Source organism: Canis lupus, chromosome 18, assembly GCF_011100685.1.
Source record: "Canis lupus familiaris isolate Mischka breed German Shepherd chromosome 18, alternate assembly UU_Cfam_GSD_1.0, whole genome shotgun sequence".
Classification (NCBI taxonomy): domain Eukaryota; kingdom Metazoa; phylum Chordata; class Mammalia; order Carnivora; family Canidae; genus Canis; species Canis lupus.
Genome location: NC_049239.1, coordinates 503790 through 530433, shown reverse-complemented (window position 1 = coordinate 530433; position 26644 = coordinate 503790). Strand labels below are relative to the sequence as shown.

The following is a 26644-nucleotide window of genomic DNA, read 5'->3' as shown; positions in this document are numbered from 1 at the left end:
TTGGGGACGACTGAGGTGACAATGGCCAACGCAGACGGTCCAGTGGAGGAAATACACGGCAGGAACCAAGACCCCCCCCCCAGGGACTTGGAGAGGTGGGGGGACCCTGGAGGGCTTGCTCACCCCCTCCAGCTGCTAGCAGAGCACCTGCACCAACACATTCCGTCTGTCCTTTCAGAGCCTTACTGTTGTGTGGGGTCCCCTTGGCCCTCACTTGTGACAGGGGCTCCTTCTCCTTTGTTCTCTTTGTAAACGTGGCTCCTCTGGGTTTGCACCCGTCCTCATCCCAGTTGCTCGTCTTCAGTGTCAAACGCTCAGCAGCCCCGGCCACCCTCTCCTGGGGACCCGCGGGCAGACGCTGCTCAAGCCATCCACCGCAGGAGCCCAGGTCAGACTCCGGAGTCCGGTCCCGCGTGACCCTGCCCGCCAGCCCGCCAGCCCCAAACGTCCCCACGCCCTGACCCCACCTGAGCTCCCGCAACACCCGCACCACATTTCGACCATTCTCAGAATTTCCCTGGCAGGTGCACGCCCTCACTTGTCCACACTCTTCCTGCGCCCTGGGTCGCCACCCGGGCCTCCCTGGCAAGCGCCGACCTCCCCAACAGTAGGAAAAGGATTCTCTTCCGTGATGTGCCCCTGACTTCCTGCACAAGAGCCATGTGCTCCCTCTCGAGGGGCCTCCACCTGCCACAGCCGTGGCCACCGTGGCCATGCAATCCTTAGTGGCCTGTCCACTGCATGGTGAGCTCTTGGGGTGTCTTTGGATTTATAAATCCCAGTACCTAGCACATTATTATTTTATTTTATTTTATTTTATTTTATTTATTTTATTTTATTTTATTTTTTTATTTTATTTTATTTTTATTTTTATTTTATATTTTATTTATTCCATTATTTTATTTTAATTTATTTCATTTATTTTATTTCATTTCATTTTTTTAAATTTTTATTTTATTTTATTTTATTTTATATTTTATTTCATTTCATTATTTTATTTTATTTCATTTCCTTTATTTTATTTCATTTCATTTTTTAAATTTTATTTTATTTTATTTTTTATTTTATTTCCTTTTTTAAAATTTTTATTTTATATTTTATTTTATTTCATTTAATTAATTAATTTATTTATTTTTAATAATAAATTTATTTTTTATTGGTGTTCAATTTGCCAATATACAGAATAACACCCAGTGCTCATCCCGTCAAGTGCCCCGCTCAGTGCCCGTCACCCAGTCACCCCCACCCCCCGCCCTCCTCCCCTTCCACCACCCCTAGTTCGTTTCCCAGAGTCAGGGGTATTTCATTTATTTTATTGCATTTCATTTCATTTATTTTATTTTATTTCATTTCTTTTATTTTATTTCATTTCATTTTTTTAATTTAATTTATTTTATTTTATTTTATTTTATTTTATTTTATTTTATTTTATTTATTTCCTTACTGCAGGCATGCATGAGCACAGGTGTGAAGGAAAGGAGAGGGAATCCTAAGCAGGCTCCACCCTCAGCTCAGCAGGGAGCCTGACACGGGGCTGGATCTCATGACCCTGAGATCATGACCTCAGCCAAATTCAAGAGTCAGCAACTGAGTGGCCGAGGCACCCCGGGCCCCCCACCCCCCAGCACAGGATTGATAGCAAATTTGCAGATGAGTGAGCAGCAGTTACGAGTTTCTTCCAAATGATATGGAACCTAAGATAGAAACAACGAGGTGATGGCTCACATTTTGGTGACAGCTTGTGGCTCACGCTCCACTAAACGTGTGACTTGGTATCCCCCCGCGTCACGTCTAGAGCCAAGTCAACAGCACTTTTCTTCATCGTTTGTAATCGCCTGGGGAGTTGCAGCCCCCGGTGCCCGGGCCGAAGCTCAAGCGCCCCGAGACTCTCAGCCTCGCCTCCTCCCCCTTTCCAGCCTCTGTTCCGGCCCCACGGCCCCAGACTGGGGGGACTGGGGAAGAGCCTCCCAGGCCCCCCCACCTGGCGAGGCCCCCGGGGCTCGGAGCCACTGTCCCTGCCTCGGAGCTGAGGAGCCCGGGGACCGTGCCTTTGCGCTGCGGGGAGGGAACCCTCACTGGGCAGAGGGCAGAGCGACCCTGCGGCCTCCCTGCCCAGGGAGGGGCCTGCGAGGTCACCAGCAGGCCTTGGCCTCAGCCACAGGTGCACTGAGGCCCCTCCAGCCCGTGGGGTGCAGTGCGCAGGGAAGCACAGACCTTCCTGACAGGCGTGCGGGAGGCAGGAAGGCACGAGAATACTCGCGCTTCTCCCTCAAGTCCACACAGAACTTGGTCAGGGGCACCTGGGGCTCAGCCGGTGAAGCACCTGCCTTGGGCTCAGGTCATCACCCCGGGACCTTGGGATCGGGCCTGCGTTGGGCTCCCTGCTCAGCGTCTCCCTCTGCCTCTGCCCCTCCCCGTACTCATGCTCGCTCTCGCCCTCAAATACAAAAATAAAATATTTTTCTAAAAAAATATCTTAAAGAAAATACCTTGACACACACAAACACACAAAGATGTAAACCTAAGGACATTAGTTACAGCCACACTTTTGGTGATACGGACACAGCATATGTGTGTGGGCACAAGCAGGTGCACACGTTTGGGTTGAAAGTCTAGCATTTCGTGTGTTTACCTAAGTGGCCATGATCATAGCTCCCCTTCCACAGGGCGGCCGCGAGAACCATCTACGACGTGTAAGTGTGCACACACGCGCATGCACACACGCACACACATGTGCACCCCAAGCCTTTGGAACCCTGCCCGAGACAGCTACTCAGCAGGTGCCAAGCAATGTTCGTTATCCTTATTATCACCTTAGTTCCTATATTTACCAAAATAAGATTGTGTGGAGAATGTCATTTTGTAACTTATTTTATCCAGTTTCTGGACGTGACCTCACGTCATCGGCGTTTAGCTTCTGTGCCATACCTCATGCCCTGTTGTTTGGATACACCTTCCCCCCCCCACCCCAGGCCGCTGGGAGATTAAGCAACCAACCCCCTATTGTCAGATCCCGAGGCTGTTTTTAGCGTTCCACTGCGCAAATACTGAGGGGGTGATACAGGTCCCTGCAAGTAAATTTTACCACGTGTTATTAATTTTTTATTAATTAATTAAATTTACTCGTTGACATAAATTGGCCACACTAAAGAATAAGTGATGTTTTCCACTTTTTAGGCCAACCTCTTGGGACAGCCTTGACAGTTCGTGATTTCTCAACCAGAAACCGGAGGGTGCAGCCTCCCGCGTTCCCCACAGAGAGGCCCTCAAGCATGGCCTCTGCCAGCGTGATGCGAGACTCGGTGACCACGGGCTGTCACCTGTTTACCCAGGACACTTCGCATCTTAGTAATGAACCCCGAGCCCCAGACCTGCTTGTCACACAGACCGAGGGCCGAAGGGGCCGAGGGACCGCGCGGGGCCGTGCACATGGGCCCAGGCTGCTGGGGGTTGTCCCCGCCAGGCCCCCTCTGCTGGCCCCCAGGGACCCCCCCTCTGCTGGCCCCCAGGGACCCCCCTCTGCTGGCCTCCGAGGACCCCCCTCTGCTGGCCTCTGAGGACCCCCTCCCCCGGCCTCTGAGGACCCACCATCCCATCCCAGGGGGAGCCAAGGCCATGCTGGTGCCATGGAACTGCTTCACCTGGGTCACCCCAGGTGTCGTGGGGCCACAGCTCAGGCTCCTCTGCCGCCGGTGCCGCATCCACACGAGCCGCAGGCGACTGAGATCCTAGGAAGTTTGCGGGGAGCTCACTGGTCGCTGCTGCCCCTGCCCAGCCCACTCCGCCCTCTGCTCGATGGCCCGGTGCATCCCACTAACCATTTTCTGCTGCTTTTACGGGCTCCTGGGGTGGGGAGACCCCAGCGGGGCCAGGGGGGCCCTCAGGCTGCTTGTCCTCTGCATAAAGTGCAGGACGGGATGGAGCCAAGCGTCCTGTGCCACGCACATCCTCCTTCGCCCCTCGGGGGGCAGGGCCTCAGACCCCGGGGGGTAGGGCACCGGGGAGCATGGGAGCACAGCTCGGGAACCAGGGAAGGACAGGTGGCTTCCATCCCGCCCGTGGCCGGGGCCCCCGCTCTGCCGACACCTGGACCGTGGTCTCCTGGCTTGAGGACAGTGGGGGCGAGCTCCTGGTGGCCCTGCTCCCACTGGCTTGCGCGCTGCACCCCGGAAGCACCCCCCCAGCTCCGGGCCATCCAGGCAGCCACCCACCCAAACACTTGCCGCGCATGGTCTCCTTCCCAAGGCCGCGTCTTCCATCCCTGGGACTCCGGGAGCCCGTGCCCCCTACACCCTGTCACCCACTTTGTTTTAAGGATGCAGTGCGTGATTTTTCGAGGGAGACAGAGGTGAGGGCGCAAACAGGGAAGAGGAGAGAACGTCTCACGCAGGCTCCTCGCTGAGCACGAAGCCCACGCGGGCCTGGATCCACAACCTGAGGTCACCACCAAGCAGAGGCCAAGCCGGAGCCACCCAGGGGCCCACCCTCGCACCCGTCCATGCACCCCACCCACCCGGGGCCCACCACTGTGTTCTCCGTGTTCACAGGTCTGTTTCTGCTCTTGGTCTCTTAGACCACACATGACTGAGCCCCACGGTGCTTGTCCTTGTCTGACCCCACGTAGCATAAGGCCCTCCTGGTCCACAGGAAACTTGTTCTCTTAAATCATTCAATTTGTGGTGCTTTTGTTACAGAAGCCCTAAGACCAACATGCATGGCCCTGACCAACTCTAAAAATCCTATTTTTCCTTTTTTTCCCCCCCCTGCTTCAGGGCAAGGCTTACATGTCAGTCCTTGGGGAAGCTTTAACGGACCACGATTAATTTTTGAAATTATGTCATTTATTTTATTTCGGCGTCATAAACACACTCAATTAATTAATCCTCATCATGGATTTCCCCGTCCCCTCTAGTGACCATCCGTGCTCTCTGTACTGAGGCAGTTTCTTGGTTTGTCTCTCTCTCTCCCTCTTTTCATTCCCCTTTATTCATTTGCTTTTTCTCTTAAATTCCATATATGAGTGAAATCATATGATGCTCGGCCTTATCTCTCTGACTTCTTACTCAGCCTACCACACTCTAGATCCATCCACGTGAAATCAAGTGGCGAGGTCTCATTCGTGATGGCTGAGTAAAGCTCCGTGCACACAGACCGCATTTCCATCCATCCGTCAGTCAGTGGCCACTTGGGCTCCTCCATAATTTGGTGACCGTTCACTGCCCCTGTGATCCTGGGGGTGCACGTATGCCTCTGAATTCGTATTTCTGTGTCTCTGGGTAAATCCCCGGTAGTGGGATTACGGGGCCATTAGGGTAGCGCCATTTCTAACTTCTTGAGGACCCTCCACGCTGTTTCCGCAGTGGCTGCACCTGTTTGCCCGCCCCCCGCCCCCCCCCCCCCCCGCCACCGCGCACAAGGGCTTCCCTCCTCCGCATCCCCACCCGCACCTGTGCCTTCCCGTTTTACTAATCCAAGCCGACCTGACAGCTGTGAGGTGGCCTCTCATCACGGTTTTGATCCGCATTTCCTGCCGATGAGTGATGATGAGCATCCTTTCATGCGTCTGGTGGCCATCGGGACCTCTGAGCCCCCCAGGTGCCCCCCACTTTTTTTAAGAGAGAGCGAGCAAGCAGGAGAGCCAGAGGGCGAGGGAGGGAGACTTTAAGGGGGCTCCACGCCCAGGCCCCGACATCATGACCTGAGCCCAAACCAAGAGTCGGACGCTTCTTCTTTGCAGAAATGTCTATTCGTTTTTTTAAACTGGATTATCTGGTTTTGGGGTGTTGGCCTGTATAATTCTTTGAAGATTTGGGGTACTAACCTTTTATCAGATGTGTCACTTGCCTGCCCCCATTCCATAGGCTGTCTATTAGTTCTGTTGTTGCCTTTGCTGTGCAGAAAACTATTTTTAAATATTTTATTTATTTATTCATGAGAGACACAGAGAGAGAGAGAGGCAGAGACACAGGCAGAGGGAGAAGCAGGCTCCATGCAGGGAGCCCGATTCGGGACTCGATCCCAGGACTCCAGGATCACACCTTGGGCTGCAGACGGTGCCAAACCGCTGTGCCACTGGGGCTGCCCTGCTGAAACCATTTTTTTAAGATTTATTTATTTGAAAGAGAGAGCGAGCAAGAGGAGAGGTGGAGGGACAGAGAATCCCGAGCAGACTCTGCAGCGAGTGCAGTGCCCGACACGGGGCTCGACCTCAAAACCCCGAGATCAGGACCTGAGCTGAAACCAAGAATCAGCACATAACCGACTGAGTCCCCCAGGCACCCTGTGCAGAAGCCTTTTTTTTTTTTTTAACATTTACTTATTTAGTTAGTTATGATAGACATAGAGAGAGAGAGAGGCAGAGACACAGGCAGAGGGAGAAGCAGGCTCCATGCCAGGAGCCCGACGTGGGACTTGATCCCGGGACCCCGGGGTCACGCCCTGGGCCAAAGGCAGACGCTCAACCGCTGAGCCACCCAGGGATCCCCAGAAGGCTTTTATTTAATCAAGTCCCCATAGCTTATTTTGCTGCTCGGGAGACACAACTAGGAGCAAGCTGCTGGAGCCGAGGCAGAGAAATCACTGCTCTGGTCTCTTCTGGGGCTTTTGTGGTTTCAGGTATCATATTTAGGTCCTTTATCCATTTTGAGTTTACTTTTGTGTACAGTGAAAGGAAGGGCCCCGGCTTCATTCCCTTGCGTGTCTGTCCACAACTCCCACGTCCCTACCTTGTGTTTCACTCCTGGGCAATTCCGAGTGCTCCGGACGCACTTTTCGGAACACTGGTTTGGACCCCCCCCTCCCCCCGAGGTCCCGGGACAACCGCGAGCCACCCGCACACACCCCCCAGGGACGGTCCTTGTCAGTCTGGGTCACGTGCCTCTACGGCCACCCGTGGCATCTGCTAAGAACTGGACCGGGACTCGTGGGCTCAGTAGTGGAGAGAAGAGAAAGGCCAAGCCGGAGACTGACTGGTAGGAATCGGAGGGGCCATTGCAGCTGGAGAAAAAATACAAGTTGAGACCTAGGAAGAAAGATCCAGAACTAAAACTCGTCTTAACGGGCCGCCAGGTGCCGCACCCGTGCGCCCATCCTCCCACTGTCGGAAACCCGTGGACCCTCCTGACCCCCAGGCCCTCTGTCCCTCACCCCGGCCCCACTGCGATTCCAGGAGGGAGGTGTCCTGGAGCCCCGTGTGCGCCGCCGGCCGTGAGGACGGGGACTCCCGCCCCAGGAGCCACACTCTGAGCCCAGACGACCCCTGTCGCGGGAGGCGCTGAGCCCGCTCACAGGTCCGTCCTCACCTTGGACGCCTGCGCGATGCGCATCCTTAGGACGCCGGCGCTGAGCGTCTGTTCTCCACGAACACGGGACATGGTGTTGTCGCCGGTAAATAACAGCATTTTTCCTGCTTATATCTGGTGGGCAACACGCTCCCTTCCCCCGAGATGCCAGATTTCTATTCAGGTCTTTGTTACCAGGAGCCTGAGCGGGTCAGTTAAGCGTCCGACTCTTGGTTTGGACTCAGGTCATGATGTCGGGGCCTGGGCGTGGAGCCCCCTTAAAGCCTCCCTCCCTTGCCCTCTGGCTCTCCTGCTTGCTCGCTCTCTCTTAAAAAAAGGTGGGGGGCACCTGGGTGACTCAGCAGTTGGGCATGTGCCTTGGGCCCAGGGCGTGACCCCGGGATCCCAGGATCAAGTCCCCCATCGGACTCCCTGCATCTGAGGCTTTACCTGTGCAATCCCAGCCGCCATCAAAGTAGAAAGCAGGTGGTTGCAGGCAAGACTCGGCGGGGCCGAGGTTCGGCGGAGATGCCGCAGCAGGGCTGTGGCCCCGTGGGAGGTGAGCGAGCAGCGGAGGAAACCAGCCACAGCCGTCAAGGGGCTACGCTGGCAGAGGGGGGAGCCTGGAGCCCGGAAACCAACTGGGGAAGCGCTGAATCATGGAATCCACGGAATAAAAGCCACCGCGTCGGAGAGCTCAGTCCGTGGGCTGCTGCCGACTGAGTGCAGCCCCTTCCTTGCTGGGCCCGGCCAGGGCTTTCTGGCATGAGGAGGGGGGTCCTGAGGTCGGGGCGGGGGACGGGGGGGCAGCGCAGGCTGCAGACACTTGGCCGCAGGTCGGGAGGCGGGAGCTGGTGCCCAGTCAGCACAGACAGGCCGCTCCTGTGAGGACACAGGAGAGGACCCGGTGCCAAGAGAGACAACAGGGGAAGGACCCAAAGGGCACAGTCCCCTGGGGAGGGTCGAGTCTTTCCGCAGAGCCACACAAGTGGCCGTCAGCACTGCATACATAGGTGTGGATAGGTCTTGACAGATCTTGGAGAGTCACTGGCAATGTCAATCTGAACCTCTACGGGTTTTCTAATATATTTTATCATACATTTCATGAGACATCTTGTCTGCATTTCGGACGATTCATGTTCTTACCTTTTTTTTTTTTTTTAAAGGTTTTTTAAAATTGTATTTATTAATTAGAGACACACAGAGAGAGGCAGAGACACAGGCGGAGGGAGACGCAGGCCCCATGCAGGGAGCCTGACCCAGTACTCGATCCTGGGACCCCGGGGTCACGCCCTGGGCTGAAGGCGGCGCTAACCGCTGAGCAACCCGGGCTGCCCACGTTCCTACCTTTGAACGCAGTGGGTTGCGTTGTTTCTCGCGTGGAACCACCATCACCATCCCGATAAATCGTACCGATTATCAGCCACGTTACTTATTATGAGCACCCCGCGGGGGTTCATTGACCGATATTCCTGTATCTGTGCTGGGACCTGAAGTTGTTCCCAACCTGCTTGACCTCTGCTCGTGGACAACGTCTTGTGCCAAGGCCAAGCTGGCATCAACAAGGTGGATGGCGATTCTCTCCTTATTTCCTACGAAGTTGTAGGAGCTGGTGTTGAACCCCCGTGGTGTGAGCCTGAAGCCCTTGGGCCCCCTGCCTCCCCGTGAGCTAAAGGCGGGGGACGACCCGTGGGACCCATTCGTTTTCCAGTGTGGCTGCTGCTTCCTTAACACAACCTTGGTCGCTAATGGTTTCTGAAAAACATAGTCCACTTCATCGATCTTGAAATAATCGGCAGAAAGCGTTTTGTGTTACCGTCTTACGTCACATTTCTACGGAAAGATCTGTTCTGCCTTCTTGGCTAATATCGTAGATTCAGGCACAACAAGGTTTGCTGATCTCACTAGGCTGTTTGGAGATCTCACCCTGATCGCAAAAGTGAAGAAAAGGGAAGCTGGAGAGACGGGAGGCAAGATCCCGGTGGAGCTGAGGTCAAGCCGGGTCTCCTGACGCGCGGCCAGCGGCCTTGGCCTGCCCTGCTGTCTTGCCCTCATCTGTAACCCTGACTCGGGGAAATTCATGTCGGGGCAAAAGAAGTTTTCCTGTGACTACACGGGGGCAGGGTAGGGACAAGTACGGTCACCGAGGACTCGTCACCACCATGACGCCCCGCGAGGGTTGAGCGGAAGCTGCTTCCCAGTTTCTCAGGGACAAAAGCAAGAACCAGATAAAAGACCACCTCAGCTTGGTAACAGGTGAGATTCAGCACCGCAAAGCCGTGTGCACCAGAAGTAAGTGCTGCGGCAAATGCGGCGTTCACAGCCCTCCCTTCCATTTCTGTATTTTTTTTTAAAGATTTTATTTATTTATTTGACAGAGAGCGAGCAAGAGCAGGGGCGCAGGGAGCGAAGCAGACGCCCCGCCGAGCAGGGAACCCGATGCGGGACTCGATCCCAGGACCCTGAGATCATGACCTGAGCCGAAGGCAGGTACGTCACCGACGGGGTCACCCAGGCGCCCCATCCCCTTCTGTTTAAAAGAAAGATACGCTCCTGATATGTCCAGATGAGTCTTTTAAGCGAGGACGCCTGCCAGGTTTGAGATGTACGTGTCCCTCTGTGGGCCCCATTTTTCCACAAAACGCTCACATGTAAAGAAAAATGTGATGGATTCGCTGATAAGGGAGCGAAGCGCTTCTTTTACGATGACAAGCAAAAGCAAGTAAGTGAGAAGAAACGGTTCTGACTTCTTTCAGCAATCTGAAGCCCTTTCCGGCAAGGAAAAAAAAAGGATCTATTAAGACTCTTAAAGGAATTCCCCCTTACGAGTAAGTGACAGGGCTACTTATTGACTCCAAACAGAAAATAGCCATAAACCTCTTTCTCCCCCTCGGCTACTGCATTAAGCGTGACGTCTCTAGACACACGGATGGCACTGGGCCTGTGAGTCCACACGTCGCTTCAATTCTGGGAGTAGAAACGATCTTTAGAGCTCAGACTTCTCAAAGACAGTCCCATTGTTTGCCTCGACATGCCCCAAACTGATTTTACTCTATCCTCATGCAAATGGCACACAACCTGTTCTGTGATCCTGGAGTAGAGGCCGCTGGCCGTCCATCCAGTATCCATTTCGTTCTTGCATAGAATCAGAACTCTCGTGTCACTTTAGGGACTCCGTTAAAACTGCACTGTGACGTCCTCGAAGCCTGACTACGTGGGTTAGGCATCTTTAAATGGCGTCCCCCCGCCCCCCACCCCCGGCTTAATCCAGTTGTGGAGGCCGAGAAAAATTAAGGCCATTCCACCTCAAGTTTAGTATTAGCAAAAGTACAGCCATCTTAGGCCCCTGGGAATAAGAGCTGAGCTTTACAGGAAAAACTGCAGAATGTCCTAGGCAGGAAATCCCATATGGAAAGACAATAAAGCTCAGAATTGCCCTCGGCAGAGAATCCCATATCAGATCTTAAGAAACTCCCCCACCCTTTCAGCCATATCTGAATGGAAAAATTCCTCCACCCCTTCTGAAGGTCCCCTAGACCAGCCCATAAAAAACCCAGCTGTAACCCACTTTGGGGTCCAAGTCCCGGCTCTGCTCTATCGGGTCCACTTGGACCCAAGCTCAGGCTTGTAAATAAACCCTCGTGTACTTGCATCGGTGTCGGCTCCTTGGTGGTTTCTTGGATTCGCAATCTTGGGCACAATACAGTCATGTTTTTGTTTTGTTTTGTTGTGTTTTTCTGCTTTGAAAATATTGTGATAACTGGTGCTCGAGCAGCCACTTTGGAACATAAGGGAGACTGTAAAGATGGTTGACTGGGGTTTTGGGGTCTATGGAACTGCTGTATCAGCCTCCACCAAACGAACAGGCAAATGTCCACCTCCTGAATATTGAATATTGTGGATTCCCTCCGACATTCCCTCCCCTCCAAGGGCTTCCTCACGCCCCAGGGGGTAACCCTTTCACGAGGCTGGATCCTACATCCTTGCTTAGAAGGAACCCCGCCGAGGCCCCACAGCAAGCGGTGCCTGTTACCTGAAGGTCTCGTCCAGTCCTCCCCAGGTAACCCCCTGCTTCCCAAGGACACACAGACTCTGGGTCCTTTACCTGCCAGGTACCACCCTCATGTTTGCCATACCCACCATCTATTTATGCACATACGATGGGCTCAATAGTATGAATTGAAACAATGCGCACGCGCGTGTGTGTGTGTGTGTGTGTGTGTGTGTGGCTTTGAATCACTGGAGTATGAGAAACTGGGTTGTCAGGCACCACCAGCCTACATCATCGAGCTGAAACACCCCAACATCCCACAGCAAAGCCGGACGAAAACATGCCCAAACCAGTCTGAACAGGTTAAATGTCTGCATCCCGTATTTGGTGGGGGAGGAGGGGGCGTGGAACTCTGTGATGCAGCTAAAGTAGTCCCGTCATTGTCGTCGCCGTGTATAAACACCAAGTAGCAGGGGAGGGCGGGGGAGGGAATACACTTCCCAAAGGGTTTGAGAGCCATCGTGTTGCGTGTTTCCCCGTTCAACATCTGCTGAGCCGAGCCCCCTGTAACCTTAGGCCCCCCACTGTTTACTCTTCTAAAAATACGCTTCTTGTTTGCTTTTTCCAATCCTGATTGTGCACGAGGCTTTAATACACCCTCTGTTTAAATATTCGGGTAAAGATAAGCCATGCGATAAAAGCTGGGTTGCTGGAACCGGGATAATCACGGCGATCTCTGCCTTAGACAGGACTCTCCTCCAAAAGCTCTCAAAAGAAGGCAGTTTGTTTAACAGTCTCAGTTGTGTGACCATAAGCCCAAAGGTCTTAAGGCAAATGTTTAACTCCAAAGGCGTAAAACATCTGCATGACTTATGAATGCAATGACATTTTCAACACCAACATAAGATTTGACCTTTCCTGTCCAGTCGTCTGGGGCGTTTTCACACAGTGAGTTTCTTTTTTCTTCCTGTTTATTGTTCGAAGGTCTACCTGGAAGCAGAACCTTCAAGAATAAAGCAGCTCCAAGAGTAGAAAAGAATCCCTAAGAGCAGAACATCGCGGCCTGAAGCTCAATCAAACGGTGACCTTTTCAAGCTTTAAAAGCTCTTGAGTAGGTACATTTCCTCCCCAATCGGCTAACGGGGACCCCTGACAATGCAAGGAAATACGCCAAGTTCGCTCCAAAAATCAGGTTCAATCAAAGCACGTCTCATTTATTTATGCTCTTATTTATAAAGCAGTATAAACACATTCCTGTGTTGCAGGGGTTTTATGGATGGATTCAGCAACGATCATAACAAAGGATTACATCTTCCATTAGACAGTGAGACCATGTCAGAATCAAGAGGGGAATCCTAAACCCTCAGCTGTAAGAAATCCTAAACCCTAAACTTTAAGGAAGCATAATTCATGGGATTCCTGTGAATCGAAATCATTCAGCAATACTCTCCGTGACCAGCTGAAGCCTGACAAGTTAAAAATATGTTTAGTATTGAATGGTATCAGAAAAGAGAGATTTCAGTGAAATCCTGTGGCTGGAAACTTTTTGGCCATGAGCTACTATGACTCAAAAATTTAACTGGATAAGATCAAATTTTATTTTATTTTATTTTTTTTTTTAAGATCAAATTTTAAAATTGACGCACCCCTCCGCTGAAATTTGAGGAAAATGATATTCAAAGGAGGTTGAGGAATATCTCAAAGCTCAGAAACATCTGGCTAGAAATGATTTTCAGTGGTGGACAAAAGGACTTTTTATCATTTAAAATGATTTTATCATTTATCATATTGCATTTTGCCGTCAGGTGCAGAATGTCAAGGGCCCACGGCCCTTTGCAGCCACATCACAGCGCTTTATATCTGAAAATACTAGCACAATAATTCTAAGGCTGGCATCACTGTCAGAAAATTTTTAAGTGTTTGAAGATTTATGTTTACTTACTACACATTGTACTGATTTTGCTGGTAAAATTAGAAGTAACTAGTTTACATCATTGGTTTTGAAACTAGAATGTGCCTCAGAATGCCAGGAGGCAGTAAGAACACTGAGAAACCCAGAAAAAAGTAAAACACACCCATGTTATATTTCTTTCCATAACTCCCGTATTTAAAAATCTGTGAATTTTGGGTAAAACTTGTATAAGTGACATACCTGGTTCAATTTACTTAATTTTGCTACAGCAGTCATTAAAATCTCCATAATTCTGATTTTTTAAAAAAATCTTTTGTATGAAAAAACTGGCTATTTTTACATGTCATGCCATATAATACCCAATATTACAAAGAATGTGTGTTTCAATCCTTGACCTTTTATTTAAACACACGTAAGCGTATCTAGTGAAAGGGGACAGAAACAGAAGACAGTCGGAGGTAGTATTTCCTAAACAGATAGGTTAGGAAAGTTACCAGCCTTGGCTGCCTCAGTTTCCTTAAAAGCACAATGAAATGTGTCTGACAGCTCCAACATGTCTCGGTTTGGACTCTGGGGTGACTCACGCCCCCCCCCCCCCCCCCCCCCCGTCACAAAGAAGCCGGCTCCTCCCTGGCTTGACAAAGGGATTAGCCATGTGGGAGGAACACCCCAAAAATCTACAGAAAACCATCTTCTAGCTTGCAGGTTATTAGTTAACCGAGAGTTTCAAGAGGAAAGGAAGGAGAGGGTGGATTCGACTGCTTGGAGCGGACTCCCAGCATCTGCGTGGTGCCCAGGCTCTTCTGATCTTTGAGGATGAATTGTAACCAAAGAGGGTATCACTCCTCTTAGACACGTGCCCTCGGTGCTTAGATAGGCAGGCGATGTGGCTGGTAGGAGTCAGGGGGTGTAGCCGGAGTAGACTGTGAAGGTTCCCGTTGCTCAGTAGCAAACTTAATAAATACCTGAATGAAATGACAGAAATCACTGTGAACCTCTACGGACACCAGACCTTCTCTTCTCCACTATAGTAAGAAGAGTCATCTCAAAGCACCGCCCAACTTTTCCCAAAAACCATAAAGCTGTCGCTCATACCACCGCCTTGGAAACCACCATAAGCAGGTAGATCCTTTGAGGACACAGATCCATTTGAGGACAATCATGAAAGCACCTGGAAATTCTGGGGCTTTAGGACGCAGGTGGGATTTCATTCTCCCTTCTGGAACTCGGTAAACCAAGCACTTTGCTTCCCAAGGTCAGCGATGGCTCAGCCAAGGGGCAGAGTCCCCTTAGACACTTAGGGCAGGGGGAGCAAACAGATAGGGGCAGGTTGGTGGGGCGTGAATGCCCAGTGTAACCGTGGACAGATGGGAGCCCTCCTGAACATGCACCTTGAACAGAGAGCTGACCACAGACACACCTGCTAACACCCACCACCCTATTTTGTAAAATGAGCATTTAATTTAAAGAACGAAAGGCCTCACGAAGCAATCTGGCTAGTTTTGAGATCAGCTGGGGGAGGCCTCGAGAACACGCCAAAATGCAACCTGCCGAAGTATTCGGGGGGACCATACCTGTTCCAAAGTGGTCTGGCTAATGGAGTAATGTTTGATATTCAGGAAGGTCTTCTGGTTCTCTAGGACTTGGAACAGATCCGCTAAGCACTCCCATTGTTTTGGCAAATGATATTCCAGTAAGTTAAGGTGCTGCCCCTGAAAGCCAAAAACAACTTGTAAATCGTCTCACGTGATTAGCAACTGTTGAGCAGAACGGATCCTGCAGCTTTTAAGTGATAAATGCATTGTCATCCTTTTCAAACCACACACCTAAAGGGCGGCGGATGGCAGGACAGCTCTGAGAGTCTCCAGTCCGTGCGTACGGACGACGGCACAGTTGGCAAGGGGTCCTCCTCAAGGCTGGGCTACCGCTTTGCCCCCTGGCATGCCCCCCACCCCTGCCCTGCCCCAGGTGTGGGGAAGCCATCCCGGGGGTAGGAAGGTGCCTCGCCTACTGAGAAGGAGGAAGTTGTCGTGGAGCAAGGGAATGCCAGGGCACCTGAACGCCCTGGGTCTGGAGCAGAGCTCCCGCTGTCCTCACCCCTGGGAAGAGAAGAAACGTTCCAACCCTCGTTCTCATATGTACAAAGGGGGAGAACAGCAAGTCCGCTATTGGACCGTTTAGAGGAGAGCCTGAGCACGCCCGCCTGGCCTCGTACAGCTGCTGCTCATCGATGGCTTTTACTCAGCAGCTCTTGCGGGAATGGACAGGTGAGAGCTGCTTCAAACGTGAGAACCTATTTATGGAAAACCGCAATCACGTAGTTATCCAAGATACCGTAGCTGGTGCTTCTAAAATGTTAGCACGCTGGGAATCACCGGGTCACCTCCTTAAACGCAGAGCTGAGTTCAGTAGGTTGGGGCTCGAGGTCCCGTAGGTGTAACCAGCTCCCCGCTGATGGAGATGCTGCTATGTCAGGGATCGCGCTCTGCCTGGGGTCAGCAGAGGACTATGATGCCGAGCACGCGATGCCGAGCACAGCCGAGCACAGCGTGAGATAACGCGGGAGCCTCCAAGTCTGTAAGCCCTACAGCAAATGCCTGGAAGACACTGCCTTTTGCGATCTTCTTTCCTGAACAGAACAGGCCATGCAATGGGGCTGTGCCCCCGGAGTGTACCCATGGTCCACTCTGGGGCACCCACAGAGCGCTCAGACAGGCGCACCGTCCTTCCGAGTGGCCAAGCGTATCTGCTGTCCACGCTATTCTGGGCCGCGGGGACGTGCGGCCTGTGCTTCGCAATCAGGCCCAGGACAGGCAGCACCTCGTAACAGCACGGGGCAGAACACAGGAAAGGACAAAGGCGCTGACCCGATTTCCCCATAAGGAAGTGAATACGGAACCCCGGTCTACCTTAAACTGGATCCCAGGGAAGTGCAGCTTCAGGCAGTCCGAAATCGCACTGTGTGCGTGTGTTTCCTGACACAGCCAGATCCTGACCGTATAACCGTCACCGAACCTGGAAGTTAAATGAAACCAAAACACGGTTAGGACTATTTGGACCCAAGAGGGGTAAATTCTAAGTCCGTTTTCACGGATACAGCAAAAGAAAATAACGATCCCAAATCGACGGGAGAGTCTGGATTTTCAAAAATCTAAGACTCAGAAGAGGATCCTAACTCGGTGAGGGGGTTTCCGTCATCCGCGGACACAGGTGCCGATGGACCTACGTGGTCAGCAAATCCTGGAATCGCTCTCCATCCGGTACAAGGGAGAAGATGAAAGCAAAGCAGGTGCTGAGTTCGAGAGAAGTTGGAGTCGGAGCCGGGCCGGAGCGCCCCCCGCCCACGCCTGCTGCTTCCCCGTCCGTGATGACCCGGCAGGGCAGGGTCGGGTGGCAGGGACCGGACCGGGCGCTCGCTGCTTCTCCACGTAAGGCAACTCTGCCAACGGCACCCTGACCCAGGGTTGGCCTGCGACACACGGAGCCGTGCACGGTAGCTCCCGGGACCCGGCGGCTGTGCGGGGTCGTACCCACACCGCACAGCGACCTCATAGAGTCACCGCGAGGAGGGATGGGGCTTCCACAAGCGGTGTCACGGTATCGCCGCCCATCCTGGGCACCTGCGCACCTAACAGCATCTCCGTGAAGACCCATGAGAATAGAAACAGGAATCCGGGGCCTGGTGGCTCAGTGGTGAAGCGTCTGTGCGCCTCGCAGCTCAGGTCACGACCCCGGAGTCCTGGGGTCGAGCCCCACGTGGGCTCCTGGCTCAGCGGGGCATCTGCTTCTCCCTCTGCCCCTCCCCCACTTAAAATAAATAAATTAAATCTTAAAAAAAAAAAAAAAAACATGAACACATGAGGACAGTTTCTGTGGATCTGTTCGCCCACCTGTCGGCACCAAGTAGCTGACCTGGGGACTACGAGCTGGGCGACCGGGGGGCCCAGGCCTCGCCAAGCAGCTGCGTTACTTGAGCGTCTCACACGCTTACGGTCAAATCACTGTTCCGGTGCATGTGATGTGGCTGCATGACAAGTCCCCCAGGTCGTCGTCCTGCTGTTGCCTGACTCCAGGCGCCTGACACGGAGCGGGGCCCCAACCCTCCCGTCCTGCCGGCTGAGGGGCCCACGGGCACTCAAGCTGAAAGGTGAGCCACACGAGAAGGCGGCAGTAACAGCCCCGTGGTGCGTCCCCTGAGCTGCAGGTTAGAGTCCCGGAGGGCCGCCCGGGGATGCGCAGCGGACGGACGGTGGTCAGCAGCGCCACGTGTCCACGCTCTCGAAAAAATAGGTAAAAACCTTTAAAAAAATCTAAAACCCCGTGAAGTGGTACATTTTCCTAAAGGAAGAGATCCGACGCCTGATTATGGAAGAGGGCAGCAAGTGGGTGGTGGGCGTGTGGCCACCCAGACGACAGTACCAGGAGGGTCCGAGGCTTCCAGCCACCGGGTGGCTCCCGCCACGTGTCCCGGGGGCTCCGGCCGCAGCCGAGCAGCCCTCCCCGCGAGGACCGGGCAGCTGAAGGGGTCGCCACCCCAGCAACGCGGTGGCCTCAGAGCCGGACCCCACCCGGCCACCCGCAGAGCACGGCCAGGAGCCCCGTGGGGCCTGGGGAACAGGACTCGAGCTGCCCCGCACGGAGCCCCCGGAGCCCCGTCTGCCAGGCGGACCCACGGCTCAGCCTTTAACTGTGCGGAGACCAGGAACACAACGGCTCGGAGGGCGCTGCCGGGAAGACTTCCGGGGAAGGCAGCTCCTGCGCAAGGTGTCTGCCCAGGTGCGGCTGGGACTCGCCCCCGGACAGCAGGTGGTGGCAGGCACCAGGGTCGCCTCCCCACAGCTCCACGGTCAGCAGGCACCAGGCGAGTGAATTCCTGAGAAAGCTACTCGGGGGCGCTGTGGGTAACCCGGGGGCAGCGCCAGACTGACCCAGTGCCCAGCTGGGCAGCGGGCACTCAGGCGGGGTCTTCCTACGGCTCCCACGGCTCAAGTATCGGGCGGTAACTATGTCCTAGTATCACCCTGGGTCCCTCCGACCACAGATCAAAGCCAAGATGATCCGTCAAAGAGCTCACACCAACGGGGCCAGCCAGCGCCATGGGTTGTGTGCACCTGTGTACCTAAGTACAGGAGGAGGTACCCAGGTGCACAGGTACACAGGTACGCAGATGCACAGGTATACAGATGAACAGGTACACAGGTGCACAGGTACACAGATGCACAGGTACACAGGTGCACAGGTACACAGATGAACAGGTACACAGGTGCACAGGTGCACAGGTACACAGATGCACAGGTACAAAGGTACACAAGTACACAGATGCACAGGTGCACAGATGCACAGGTACACAGATGCACAAGTGCACAGGTACACAAGTACATAGATGCACAGGTGCACAGGTACACAGATGCACAGGTGCACAGGTACACAGGTGCACAGGTGCACAGGTGCAGAGGTACACAAGTACACAGATGCACAGGTGCACAGATGCACAGGTACATAGGTGCACAGGTGCACAGGTACACAGATGCACAGATGCACAGGTACACAGGTGCACAGATGCAGAGGTGCACAGGTACACAGATGCACAGGTGCAAAGGTACCCAGGTGCACAGGTGCACAGGTACAGAAGTACACAGATGCACAGGTGCACAGATGCACAGGTACACAGATGCACAAGTACACAGGTACACAGATGCACAGGTGCACAGGTACACAGGTGCACAGATGCACAGATGCACAGGTACACAGATGCACAGATGCCCAGGTGCACAGGTGCACAGATGCACTGGTACACAGATGCACAAGTGCACAGGTGAATAGGTACACAGATGCACAGGTGCACAGGTACACAGATGCACAGGTACACAAGTGCACAGGTACACAGGTGCACAGGTACACAGATGCACAGGTGCAAAGGTACACAGGTGCACAGGTACACAAGTACACAGATGCACAGTTGCACAGATGCACCAGTACACAGATGCACAAGTGCACAGGTGCACAGGTACACAGATGCACAGATGCACCAGTACACAGATGCACAAGTGCACGGGTACACAGATGCACAGATGCACAGGTACACAGATGCACAAGTGCACAGATGCACAGGTACACAGGTACACAGGTACACAGATGCACAAGTGCACAGATGCACAGGTACACAGGTACACAGGTACACAGATGCACCGGTGCACAGGTGCACAGGCCCCTACGACACCTCCCTGGTTTGTCTGCGGATGATATACGGGAGTGACTTCCTACTTGGAGTCTCATCAAAAGACGGCACTTGCCCTCATGTAATGTCTCCAAATCACCCAAACTTGCTTTTAAGGGAGATCACCTGAATCCATAAACGTGTGCGGCGGTGGCAGGGGCGGGGCCGCAAAGCCTCAGGAGCAGGGAGCGTGAACACCGCCCTGGGCTCGCAGTCCTGCCGGCGCGGCCACTGGCCAGCACGGAGGGGATGTGAATCGACGTGGGGGGAAGCAGGCCGGGCTCCGGCGTGGCGGCCTGAGACGCCTCGCACACCCGCTTCCGCGCAGAACGGGCCGCTCGTGTGGGCTCGGCTCAGAGCCTCCGGAAGAGGCCTTCTGGGCGCGCGGCCGGGACAGCAGGGCCTCAGGAGGGCTCGTGGGGTCGACCGAGCGGAGAGGCCCTGCGGGTCTGGGCCGGGACCGCTCCCCGCCTGCCGGGCCGCCCGGCGAGGCGGGAACCCCACTCCAGAGCACGGGGACCCCCCCAGCTGCGGGCGAGGCGGTCTTCCTGGCAGGTGTGCAGCGTCCCCGCTCCCCGCCTGCCCCCTCCGCCCGCTCCCGATGGCCCAGCTGAGTTCCAGAAAGCTCAAGGCTTGCGTCCTCCGGCAGCACGCGCTCGGCCCCTGCAGGGGCTGCCCCTCTGCAGAGCGGCGGCTCAGAGACCGGCGTGGAAGGGAAGCGGGCCGCGGGGGGGGGGGGGGGGGGGGCGACCTCCAGAGTCCTCCCCGAGGCCCCCCGACGTGAGCCAGGGCAGGGGACGCTGAGGCCCTTGGGCGTGGTTGTCGGGGCGACGGAGCTCTGGGTGAGGGCGAGAGCCTGGGGACACGTGCAGACGCGGGGGAACCACCGGGCGGACGAGCCCTCCTGGGGGCACAGCAATGTCCGACGCGGGCCGGGGAGCATCGGTGCGAAGCAGCCCAAGCCGGGAAGGGGGGGGGGGGGGAGGGCCTGACTCTTGGTTTCGGCTCAGGTCGCGAGATCCAGCCCCAGGTCGTGCTCCGCGCTGGTGCTCGGGACAAGGTCTGTTTGAGTCTCTCCCGCTCCGCCTCTGCGCCTCCCCTCCCTCCCTCTCCCTAGGGTAAAGAAAGAAAATTCTAAAAAAACCAAGAAGCCCAAATTTGATTGGATTAGGCTGTGGAACAGTTCATGTCCCGGGCCGTTGGTGACAGCGGCAGAGCAGTCAGTCATAAATCGGTGGCAACAGCTGGCTGTGCCCAGACGGGAGGCGGGAAGCCGCGCCCCAGCTGCATCACCCCGACGACACGGGGCACATGCGGGCTGCCCATCCCCCGCGGGGGCAGCAACAGGCCTCGCTGAAACTCCGCCAACAAGCAGAGCCACGACAAGCCCCAGCGGTGCCCAGAATGGCTCCAGTGCATCATCAGAATGCTCAGTTTCCAATAAAAAAAAATTGTGAGACATATATGGAAACAGGAAAGAACGACACACACCAGAAAAAAACTGTAAGCCACAGAAAGTGCTTGTGAAAGCCGCCAGATGTCGGATTAACAAAGGCAACAAAGCAGTGATTATAAATATATCCGAAGAACTAGGCGAAATCATGACTGAAGAACCAGAAGAAGGTAGCAGGATTGCGCGCCATCAAAAGAGACAGAAATTACGAAAAGACCCACATGGAGGGACACCTGGTGGCTCAGCGGTGGAGCACCTGCCTCCGGCCCAGGGCGTGACCTCGGGGTCCCGGGATCGAGTCCCACATCCGGCTCCTGCATGGAGCCTGCTTCTCCTTCTGCCTGCGTCTCTGTGTCTCATGAATTAAAATAAAAATCTTCAAAAGCATCTGCAGAGCTCTGGCCGGGCAGCCGAAGAGAGTCCCTTATCGCCAGCGCATGGACACTCCCCGGGACAGAGCACACGGGAGGCCCCGCGTGTGAGCACGCAGGAGTCGGGATGCAGGCCCCAACCAGAACACGAGGTCTCATGGCTGGCGTCTCCCACCGTCCCGCGTGTGTCCTTGGGAGGACCTGCCGGGGCGCGGCCGCCCTCTGGGCCCGCGACCAGACTCCCACCTGGAATGTCCAGCGTGAGGACGGGTGCTCAGCATCAACACCCCTTCCGCCCTCCCCGCTGAGACACGAGCCACGTGCACTTCACACTCTTGGCTGCAGAAGCGACATGTATCCCCCCAACAGGACGACCCTTACACTGAGACCCGGGCTTTCTGGGCCAGAGGGAACAGGGCAGGGGAGCTAACAGGTGACCCACGCAGGTGCGGGGTCCAGGTGGCTCGTGGACGCGCCCCAGCCGCGCCAGGCCCGGAATGTGGGAAAGCCTCCCCGGTTCCCTGGGACGGAGGGTCCGTGCCCCCGGAGATGGACCAGGCAGTCCTGGCCGCCCGCCCCCGCCCCCCCCCCATACACACGCACATGCATCCATCCGTGTGCACACATCCTTCCATGCACACACATGCGTCCTTCCATGCATGCACACACATCTGTCCTCGTGCACACACACATCCGTCCATGCACGCACACACACATCCTTCCATACACACACACACACACATCTGTCCTTGTGCACACACACATCTGTCCATGCACGCACACACACATCCTTCCATACACACACACACACACATCTGTCCTTGTGCACACACACATCTGTCCATGCACGCACACATGCATTGTCCTTGTGCACATACATCCGTCCATGGGCACACACATCTGTCCATGCACATGCACACACATCCTTCCATGCATGCACACATGCATCCATCCTTGTGCACATACACACATCCACGCACACACACACATCCTTCCATGCACGCAGACATGCATCTGTCCTTGTGCACATACATCCGTCCATGTGCAGTCCCATCCGTCCACGCGCACACACTCATCCTTCCACGCACGCACACATGCATCTTGAACTCACACACACACACAATCTGTCCATGTACACAGACATGCATCTGAACTCGCACACACACATCCAACCATGCACATGCACCTGCATCCTTCCATGCACGCACACATGCATTCGTCCTTGCACATGCACACACATCCAACCATGCACGTGCACATGCATCTGAACTCATGCACACACACATCTGTCCATGCATGTGCACACGTATCCTTCCATGGACGCACACACGCCTGAACTCGCACACACACACATCTGTCCATGCACACACACACACATCCTTCCATGCACGCACACATGCATCTGAACTCGTGCGCACACATACATCTGTCCATGCACACACACACACACATCCATCCACGCACACGCATCCATCCGTGCGCATGCACAGTGATGGCTCACACAGAAGCTGTATCGTTTACCCCGTATCATAGGACAGTCACACAATAGGGTCCAACCGACCCTCCCCTGAGCACAGGACTCAGGAGAACGAGAGATCGGAGACACCCACCCAACATCCACTGCCTTGTCTTGCTCATCCACAGAGACCTGACTTGACTTACGTGGCAAAATGCCCAGATAAATCCTACATTTCTCAGGCTTCCAGCAGCCAGGGTGTCTAACAGGGCACGAGGGCACGTGTCTAGGTAGGACTTACAGACGGCTACTGAACCCAGGGGCAGGGCAGGTGGTCCTCCCTCTCCCTGCTCCCTCTCGCTTGTTGCCTGGAACAAGGATGTGATGGGCGGAGCTACAGCCGCCACTCTGGGACCAAGAAGACTGAAGCCTTGAGCCACGGAACCAGTGCCAACCACCGGTACTTCGGACATTTATTACACAAAGCGAACATGCTTCAGTCGGACACGCTAACGTGTGGGTGTTCGACATTCTGTGACTAAGATGGATTAGCTCGTAACGGGCGCAGAAGATCAAAGGTAGGACAGGAAAAAAATCCCCTGGACGAGGGTCTCGGAGGGACTGGGATTGTCAAATGGGAAGAAGACAGACGTCGGCAAAGAGGCAAAGTCCCTTCTCAGAAAGAGAGACAAAGGCAGAGGAGGAGGAGTGGCAGGTGTGAGCCCCCCAAGGGCAGATACAATGCTGGTGGAGTTTAAAATTTAAAAATGATACATAGTAAATAAATAAATTAATTAATTAATTAAATATAAAAAATTAAAATAATCTAAAAAATGAAAAAAGAAAAATAAATAAATAAATAATAATTTTTAAAAGAATTTAAAAATGAAAAATAAATAAAATAAAAAATAAAAAATAAATAAAATAAAATATAAAAAATAACAAATAAATAAAATAAAAAATAAAAAATAAAAAAATAAAAAAATAAAAAATGATATGATTGTACAGTCGGACGCAAGGCACACTCAGGTGCAGCTATGGCATCGGACGCCCCGGGAACTTCTAACAGGGTCTGGAGCTGGAGAAGGAAGCAGGAGCCACGTTAACAATGGAGTGAGTTTAGGATCTGGGGGTCAGTCCTCCCGGGGGCCCCTGGGTCTCCGGGTGTCAGGACGGGCAGCAAGGCCCTCAGATGGTGCCTCAGGAGCAGTGTGGCCCCGACGGACGGACACACAGGGCCCAAGGGGGCCGCGGGGTCCAGGCGGGTTTGGGAAACTGAGGCACACATGCACAGATCCCACTGCAGGCACAGCCCAGACCTGCAGGGTCACCTCTCCGGGTCCTGGGACAAACCTGCGGCCTGCATTGGGGACAACAGGGCTGGAAGCGGGGCCATGCATGTCACATCTGCTTAAAGCCCAGGACGAGCATGCCCGGGGCCGTGCACACTCAGGGGCCCGTCCTGTCCATGCAGCCCCTCAGCCCCAGGGACCTGCAGCGGGCACAGAGGCCAGGGACTCCTGGGGACTCCTGGGTCCCCGACACAAGGAGCCCCTTGCCGTTCATCCCATGTTACCGAAACCCATCATCAGCTGAGCTCTTGCAGGAAAACACCAAGTTCACAAAGGATGCTCTGCAACGCGTTGGGTTCCGTGTCTTGGCGAATCGCCCACCAGCCACTTCTCGCTTCGTGTAATCCCACAGTCCCTGCGTCACTAACAAGCCGCCCTGCGCCGCGTCCCGGGAACAGAGGCCAGAAGTGGGTGAGACCGGGGCCCACAGCCCACACCCTGGTGGACGGCTGCCTTGGCTCCCCCGCGGCTCCCCCGCGGCTCCCCGGCGGCTCGCCAAGCCCTGGGGCAGGCAGCGAGGCGCACACATAAATCACCGAGCAATTAGGCACGGGCTATAAACCTTTATGTGAGCATTCATAAAGGTTAGGGAGTATGAAGTATTATTTTTCTTTTGATGATACTTATCAAAGATGAGCGGAGTACAAACTGAGAAGTTTCCAGCAGGTTGATCTGACAAGTGGCCGACCCTGCGCAGCAAGCGGCAGCGGCCTTGGCTGTCCCGGCAGCCCCGACTCCGAGCCACTGCACAACAGATGTTCACTGCCCCGTGCAGCCAATCAAGCACCCGATAACATTCCTCCCGTGAAATAAACACCTTTCAACCTAACATATAGGTCTGTTAAAGCTCTGCCTGCAGATTCCAATTTCAAAAACACTAAATAAATGAAATAAAACAATTTATCAACATGTATTAATGAATTATTCTGTATCCGAAACAACAGATTAACCAACAAGTTAAAAGGAAATCAGAAAGAGTGAAAATAGTTTAGATGACACCGAATTTTACAAAAAAACGCAATATGGGACACAAACATGGTTGTAGAAATTGATATAAAAATCATGAATATCCCCAAAACTCGAAAAAGACATAAAAAGACAATTAACAGGGAAGAAATGTAAAGGATGAGAACACACAGGGAAAATCTTTAGTCCTTATTAGTCCAAATAAAACCGACGACCACAGCACCTGTGTGACCCCACGCCGGCCGCCGGTGCCAGGGCCCCATCCACTCCGGACGAGGGGTACAGGGTTTACAAGCGCTGGGGAAGGCATCCTGGATCAGCGAGGACATTTCTTGTCCTCTCTCTCTCTGGACTGTCGCAAGGAGAGCGCATGTCCTACTGGTAGAAGCATGACTGTGGTGGGGACTGGGGGGCTCCACGTGCGTCCCAAACACACTCACCTTCTCAGCCCCCTTCTCCCTTCCTCTGCAGTGAGGGGACCGGGCCACGCTGGCTCTAGAGCACCAGCAGGTAGAGCTACGGCACGCACGGACGCACAGTAAACAGTTCGACAGAAAGAAACAGACATGCAACATACATGTACACGTAAAACACCAGCAACATACACATACACACAGCATATGTACACATGGAGCACGATACATCCGTACGACACACATACACAACACAGGGGCACATGCAGTCTATACACAACATGCATGTACACACACAACACGCGTGTATGCACAATATACATCTACCAATGCAACATGCACACAACACGTATATACACACAGCATATGTGCGCTGCATACACGTACGACATACATGTGGCATGCATATGTCCAACAGGCACCATGCATGGGACATACATATGCACACACAACATACATGTAACACACATGCGACATACCTGTTTTTCAGGTGCTGGGGAGAGCCAAGGCACCGGAAGCTGCCGTTGACCATGATGGCAAGTCTCGTGCAAAGAGCCTCGCACTCCTCCATGCTGCGGGGAGGACGAGAGGCGTGTGAGCGAGCTGTGCCCTGCGGACATCAGGCTTGGACCAAACAGGTCAACAAAAACACTGTGGCAAATTCGTGAATTTTCTATATTCTTGAATATCTAATATACAAACCTCAAGAAACCCTCCAAAACTCATTTTTTACACAGATGTTTTATTTAGATAGCCCTGACACAATGAACTGAAAACTTAGCAGCCTTTCAGTATCTGAGGAGCAGTTATGAGGACAGAACCTTTTAGTGACAGTACAAAAATATAAACTAGATACAAGTGACCTTCATAGAAAATGTGGAAGTTTTATGAAAAAATAAAAGCAATAAGATCTACTAATGAACCTAAATGAAATCTTGAATCAATAAAAAGATCTTCCAAGAAAAAAGTGAATATATTTTAGAAAAAGAAAATTGTTATAATATTTTATAATTATTATAAAATTATAATTATAAAATATTTTATAAATATATATAAAATTATAAATAATTATTAAATTATATATTATAATTATTATAAAATTTATATTATATAAAATTGTCATAATATTTTATAATTATTATGAAATTATATTAAATAATTATAAATTTATATAATTATTATAAAACTATATTATAAAATTATTATGAAATTATAATGATTATAGAAATATAA

At 53.1% G+C, this 26644-nt stretch overlaps 1 protein-coding gene across 1 annotated transcript in view; it reads right to left on the bottom strand.

The window, feature by feature from the left end:
- Positions 1-13774: 13774 nt before the first annotated feature.
- Positions 13775-26644, bottom strand: part of ABCA13 (ATP binding cassette subfamily A member 13) — a 232906-nt gene continuing 220036 nt past the window's right edge. Inside the window, exons 61-64 of the mRNA XM_038562528.1 lie at positions 25891-25983; positions 16093-16198; positions 14758-14895; positions 13775-14148 (exon numbers count right to left, since the gene is read on the bottom strand). Coding sequence (XP_038418456.1) covers positions 14053-14148; positions 14758-14895; positions 16093-16198; positions 25891-25983 — 433 coding nt within the window. The 3' untranslated portion in view covers positions 13775-14052. The remainder of the gene's footprint in view (positions 14149-14757; positions 14896-16092; positions 16199-25890; positions 25984-26644) is intronic.